This window comes from Bos taurus, chromosome 13 (assembly GCF_002263795.3).
Source record: "Bos taurus isolate L1 Dominette 01449 registration number 42190680 breed Hereford chromosome 13, ARS-UCD2.0, whole genome shotgun sequence".
NCBI classification, from domain to species: Eukaryota; Metazoa; Chordata; class Mammalia; order Artiodactyla; family Bovidae; genus Bos; species Bos taurus.
The window spans coordinates 59,439,160-59,445,899 of record NC_037340.1 but is presented as its reverse complement, the minus strand read 5'-3'; the positions used below and the strand labels follow the sequence as shown (position 1 = coordinate 59,445,899).

The window sequence follows — 6,740 nt, the reverse complement described above, 5'->3', positions numbered from 1 at the left end:
CCGTCCCCACACCTGCCTGGATATCAGCCTCTCCCCCACTTCATCCAGCCAACTGATCATCCCTCACACTCTGCCCGGATGTCTTCTTCAGGAAAACCTGCCTGCCTGAACTAACCTCCAGCTACCCCTTCGCACTCTCAAAGCTCTCATTTCTTAACCACAGTTTTTTTGTTTTTTGGCCATGCTGTTCAGCCTGCGGCATCTTCATTCCCCAATCAGGGATCGAACCTGTGTCCCCTGCATTGGAGTCTTAACCACTGGACCACCAGGGAAGTTCCCTCATCACAGTTTGTTTTTTCACAGTAATAACAGTTCAGTCCCTGGATCTGGAAGATCCCCTGGAGAAAGGAATGGCTACCCACTCCAGGATTCTTGCCTGGAGAATCCCATAGACAGAGGAGCCTGATGGGCCACAGCTCATGGGATCACAAAGAGTCAGACATGACTGAGAAACTAACGTTTTCACTTTTTTCAGTAACAGTTAAATATTAAAAATTAGTTTTCATTTACATTTGAAATCGAGATGTCCAATCTCCATTGTTTTTCCAGAGAACTTACAGGGAAAAAAGATCACCTAAAAGGATGGAGCTTTTTTAAGGCTGTTGCTGCTTCTGCTGCTGCTAAGTCGCTTCAGTCGTGTCCAACTCTGAGCAACCCGATAGACGGCAGCCCACCAGGCTCCCTCGTCCCTGGGATTCTCCAGGCAAGAACACTGGAATGGGTTGCCATTTCCTTCTCCAATGCATGAAAGTGAAAAGTGAAAGTGAAGTCGCTCAGTCGTGTCTAACTTTTAGCGACCCCATGGACTGCAGCCCACCAGGCTCGTCCATCCATGGGATTTTCCAGGCAAGAGTACTGGAGTGGGGTGCCATTGCCTATTCACAAACTTCAAATTGGCATTTTTCTTCAGTTTTCATCTCCGCTATTAGTACTTATTAGTCTAAAACTCAAAACAGTTTGCTAATGAACAACTGCATACTTCATACTGTGACCATTTGATAACTGGTCATGTAAAACTAATGCTCAGATGTTGATTTGTCTTCAATTTATAAATAGTAAAAGCAAAAGAGGTCTTTCCTAATTCCCTTATCACAATTTTAATGAAGTAAATGATACTCTTAATTAAGCCAGGCGTTGTACACTCAGATGATGTCAGCGAGTGTGGATATGAGGTGATAGAAGTGGTGGGGACAGTAGAACATAGCCACCAGAGGGGCGGTTTCCTACTTGGCTCCAGCAGAGAGGGGCCCTGTGTTATCAGATCTTCCATACTTTTCAAGGAAATCAGAAATCTGACCTTTGTAAATGGAGCTCCCCCACCCCCATTTAAATACCCCAGCCAAAGCAAGAGATGCAGGAGACTTGGTTTGATCCCTGGGTTGGGAAGATCCCCTGGAGGAGGAAATGGCAACCCACTGCAGTATTCTTTCCTGGAGAATCCCATGGACAGAAGAGCCTGGCAAGGTACAGTCCATGGGGTCACAAAGAGTCAGACACGACTTAGCGACTGAATACAATAATTTTTCAGAACAGTGTAGGCCACACAAAACACATCAGGAGCTCCTAGTTTGCAGCCTCTGGTTTAACATCTTTCTTTCCCATTCAGCTTTCTGCTCCACAGGGGCACATGCCTTGAGTCTGCTCTGCTCACCACAGTGTCTGGATTCAACAAATGCAAAAATAAAAATAGGAGACGGACCCGCCCTCCCAGTAGAGCACCAGGCTCAGAAAGCATACACTGGCAGGGAGATGGCATTCTGTCACTCCCCACCTCTTTTTCGACTGCTTGCTGGAAATGATGCCATTTCCCTTTAAATCCTACTCCCAGGCGACCCCCTCAAGCCTCTTTATCCTCTGCCCTGAAGTCATCACAATGGCCAGAGCAGGTTCTGGCTGGGGGGCCCTCTGTGACATCACCAACGACCCAGCCCTGCCTGGTCCCGTCTCCAGGTGCAAGGGCACACCAGCCCACTGTGAGCCACGTCCTGTGCCATCTCTGCTCACCATGCAGTCTCTGAAATGGTGCTTGTTCTTGCCTCTGTGTCTCTCCTGCGGCTATGCCTTTATGTTTTCTTCTCTGAGAGAGAAACCCAAAGAAACCCAGGGGAAGGTGCCCTGCGGAGGGCACTTTAGAATTCGGCAGAATCTACCAGAGCATACCCAAAGCTGGCTTGGGAGCAAGTGGCTCTGGCTCACTTTTATTGTTGTGCTGTACATGATACTGAAGTTTCGAGGAGATGGTGAAAAGAATAAGGTAAGGGTGGCTCCTTTTGTTAATCCACGTTGATTCCATCTCAGAAAACTCAGACTCAAGAGAAACAGATGCTCTCGTTATTACAGGCAAGACTGTTAGGTATAACGAGTTTGAATATGGAGTATCTACTCCCAGTCCTGAGTGTGCTGGTAACTCATTTCCCCACATATCCTTAGAGAAAACTAGGCCTGAACTCACAGAGATTAGGACTCATATAGTTGAAGGCCACCTTTTGTTTATTAGGCAACTAAAACCTTGGCTCAAAGTTTATCCTGTTAAATCAGTTTTTTTTTTTTTTTTTTCAAATGAGGATAGATTCAAGAACTTGGCATGTTTCAGGTCAAAATTATTTACAGAGCCAGATTCACTGCCGCTGATTTCTCATTTCCCTGACATCTGAATTATTACCAGTTGCTGAACTGAATGGAAGTGGTATCATTATTCCAAGTAAAGGAAAAGATCTGTTGTAAAGGGTCAGAGGTGTAAAGAAGTAACAGCCTGTCCATGAAGTGGCTGAAGAGCTCTGAGAAGGGGATGGGAAGAGAAATATGGTGGCTTGTTCCCTCTTCAGCAGACCCAATGCTCCAGGATACTGTGTCCAAACTGATGGGAGCAGGGGATTGGCAAACCTTTCTGCAAAAGGCCACATAGTCGATATTTTCAGCTTTGTAGCCCATTCAGTCTCTGTTGCAAGGACTCAACTCTGCCCTTTGAGCATGAAAGCAGTCATAGACTATCGGCAAATGAATGAGCCTGGCTGTTCCAATAAAACTTTATTAACAAAAGCAGCTGGCAGGCCATATTTGGCCATCATTTGCCAGTCCTGTGACTAGATCAATGCTAGAGCCAACTTCTCGCAGGTGAGCCCAACTCTCTTAGAACTCCGTCAACACAAACCAGCAATGTCAACGGTATCATTCACCCTGAATATCTTTCTTGACAGGTGCAGACTCCTCCCACCCTTCGGGGCTGTACATTTCGCCCTCCAGGAAGGAAAAACGCTTCACCCAACAAAAACTATGCATTCAGTACCTTAACCCAGCTCGAGATGGACCTTGTGGAATTTGTGTCCAGGGTGCGGAATCTGAAAGTCAGCATGACAACCAGCGGTCACTTCAGGCTTCAGAACTTAGGGAACGCAGATCCACAGCATAAAGTTACAATATATGAGGTTTGGGGCGAAGAAGACTCTGTCGATTGAGTGGGTTTGTGTGTCCAAGTAGGAGAGGAGAAGTTGGGTACTGACAAACTGTATCCAAACTATAAAACTGTTGTGAAGAAAAGCAATTCTCGTATTTGTGACCTTTTTCCTTTCTCATTTTTTCTTTAAACTAGAAAAAAAAAACGTGAGGCCAGAAGCCATTGCAGTTACTGTTTTTGTGTTTCTTACCTTCTCTAGAGCTGAGGGTGGTGAGAAGCGTGAGGACAGTGACAAGCTTGGCCACTGGGCCATGACCTTTGTAGAATAAGGCTTGGGAGATTTTGGGATAAGATGCTAATATTATTTCTGTAATAACTTATCTTTATAGTAGCTATTTTTGGAAAGGGCAGAACCATTTTTTCTCTAATTTACTACATTACAAAGGACAACTTTAATTATAGGTTTAAAATTATAAAATGATTGAGTTAGGAGGTATGTGTGCCCGGAGGATGGTGGATTCACTTCACTTTTTTTTTTAATGTTTATTTATTTAGCTGCTCCTGGTCATAGTTGCGACCTGTGGGATCCAGTTCCCTGACCTGGGCTCCCTGCATTGGGAGTGTGTGATCTTAGCCACTGGACCACTAGGGAAGCCCCTCACTTCATTTTCTTACCTTCAGAAACTTATTCATTCTACTTGTGGGTCTAACATATTGACTTTTTCTACACAAAACTGACAGTTACATGTATCTAAATGGATTAAGAAAAATGGAAACTCAAACCACGTTTCTAATGTCATTTGGATATAGACAAGCTAATCAGGAGCTTCCAAAGCAGTCAGGGTTAGCATTCTTTGTGAGTGCTAAGTCACTTCAGTCATTTCCGATCCTTTGCGACCCCATGGACCACTCTGTCCGGGATTTCCCAGACGAGAATACTGGAGTGGATTGCCATGCCTCCTCCAGAGGATCTTCCCAACAGAGATCAAACCTACGTCTCTTATGTCTCCTGAATGTTCTTTATAATACTTGTTTAAAGTATGGATATTTGGGGAACTTCTCTGGCAGCTAGCCCAGTGTTTAAGACTCCAGGCTTCCATAGCAGGGGATGAAGTTTTGATCCCTGGTTGGGGAACTAAGATCCCACATGCCTTGCAGTGTGCCACAAAAAACAAATAATAAAAATAAAATATGGGTATTTCGGCATGTTCGTATGGCTAATGGAAACTACACTTTCTCTGGGCTGTTCTATTATCTCATGACGCCTCATAAAGGCCACCCTGATAGTTTTAGGACGAGCAGATGCAGGCCTAGGCAGAGACGTCCGCTCTGGAAGTTCCCTTATTTCCACTTCACACCTAATTTAAGTGTGCTTGAACCTCCATTGCCTTCCATCTGGCTAAAAAGAGTTAATCCTCATGGTTCGAGCAGCATCTTCAAGACGAGTCCCACACAGTGTCTGAGAGACCTCAGGTTAGACCTCCCACCTCTTCCCCTCTCATCATTGTCACCCTATCTTTGAAAAGTGATCCCTGAACCCTTTGCTTTTTGTCTCAATTTCAGCTTTCAGAATATTTTTAAAAAGAAAAAAAAAAAAACTGGAAGGAGTTGAGATGTCTCCTCAGTGCCTCCTGTACTCTTTCTGCATGTTTTCAAGCAAAAGTTATTTTCCCAGCACATTCTGAAGAAATGCAGATAAGGAAAAAAGACTTTGGTTTTAACCTGTGATGTCAACATGGGGTATATTTTAGATTAGAATGGAGATAATCAAAAGGTTGCCAAATCACGACTCACAGGTCAAATCAGCTTCTGCCTGTTTTTGAACAGCCCTGGAACTAACAGTGGTTTTTTAATTTTTAATTTTAATATTTTTGGCCACGCCATGTGGCAGGCAAGGCCTTAGTTCCCTGATCAGGGATAGAACCCATTCCACCCACAGTGGAAGTGTGGAGTATTAACCACTTGGACCATCGGGGAAGTCCAATAATGGATTTTATATTTTTAAATGGTTGAAAAAATATCAACTGATGAATCATATTTCATGATATGAAAGTTACATGAAACTCGAATTTCAGTGACCGTAGATAAATTTTTATTGAAACAGAGCCACACTATCATTTACATGTTGCCTCTGGTGACTTTTGTGCTCTGTGGCAGAGTTGAATTACTGCACAGAAACCATTATGACCCACAGAGCTGAAAATATTTACTAACTAGCTCTTCACAGGAAAAGTTTGTTGATCCTAGTTTATACTAATCTTGCTCAGTCGTGTCCAACTCTTTGCGACCCCATGAACTAGAGCCCGCCAGGGTCCTCTGTCCATGGAATTCTCCAGGCAAGAATACTGGAGTGGATTGCCATTCCCTTCACCAGGCGATCTTCCTGACCCAGGGATCAAACCTGGGTCTTCTGCTTTGCAGGCAGATTCTTTACCATCCAAGCCACCAGGAAAGTCCTAATTTATATGTTAACAAACAGAAGATATGTTCACTGGGATCTGATATATTCAATAACCTTCACAAACATCCCCTCTTGGTCTGATAAGCAAAAATGTAATTTCGTATCATTTTTGTGTTGTTTTGTCCCAGCTAATGATGGGAATCCTATGAAAGAGCAAAACATCAAAATTTCTTATAGGGAGTTGATCTGGGATATAATTAGAACAAAATCTGCTGTTCAAGTGGATTTAACAGTTTCCATAAAAGAGTGTCCCGAGTCTTTGCCTTGACTAACACAAAGCTTTGCAGACCCCGGTGTTGCCTAGAAAATAGTGTTTTCCTCGCTCCAGTCTATTTCATGCATTATTTTCATACAAAAATGTAATAGATACAGATCAAGGAGTGAGAGCCCCACAAAGCCGCTCACCTCTGCTGTTTGAGTGTCAGCTGAAACCCCAGGGTTTCTGCACTCTGCAGTGACTCAGCAGCTCGAAGCCACCAGATGGTTGTAGTCACCTACACCTCCTGTCTCCGTCAGAGGAGATTCACTTGGAGGGTTGGCAGAATTCGTAGCCAAGACCCTCTCCTGGCGGCCTGAAAAGACCACTGCCAGAGGTGGTGGGTCATGAGGCAGAGATGTGAGAGCATCCTCTAGGATCTGAGAACAGTCCCCAGTCGACAGCTAGAAAAGAAGCCCAGAGTCTCAGTCACACAGCTGCAAGGACATGATCTGGAAGAGCCCCCCGTGTCAGAGGGGACCCCTGTCGTGTGAGACCCTCACAGAGGAGCCCACCCACCGGAACAGACTCTCGGTCCACAGAAACTGTAGGAGAATAAATGTGTGTTGCTTGAAGCCACCAAGTTTGTGATAGTTTATGACACAGCAGTAGAAAATCAGTAACACACA

At 44.4% G+C, this 6,740-nt stretch overlaps 1 protein-coding gene across 1 annotated transcript; it reads left to right on the top strand.

Moving 5' to 3' along the window:
* The first annotated feature begins 1,962 nt into the window (after positions 1 to 1,962).
* Positions 1,963 to 3,537, top strand: FAM209A (family with sequence similarity 209 member A). The gene is made up of 2 exons (NM_001105639.2): positions 1,963 to 2,254; positions 3,198 to 3,537. Exons 1-2 carry the CDS (start codon positions 2,006 to 2,008, stop codon positions 3,453 to 3,455), a joined length of 507 nt encoding a protein of 168 aa, NP_001099109.1. The 5' UTR covers positions 1,963 to 2,005; the 3' UTR covers positions 3,456 to 3,537.
* The last annotated feature ends 3,203 nt before the right edge of the window (positions 3,538 to 6,740 follow it).

Excerpts from the sequence above, each read along its gene's own strand:
- FAM209A (NM_001105639.2), top strand. The coding sequence starts at position 2,006 with ATGCAGTCTCTGAAATGGTGCTTGTTCTTGCCTCTGTGTCTCTCCTGC. Across the intron at positions 2,255-3,197 it reads GAGATGGTGAAAAGAATAAG|GTGCAGACTCCTCCCACCCT; the intron begins GTAAGGGTGGCT and ends CTTTCTTGACAG.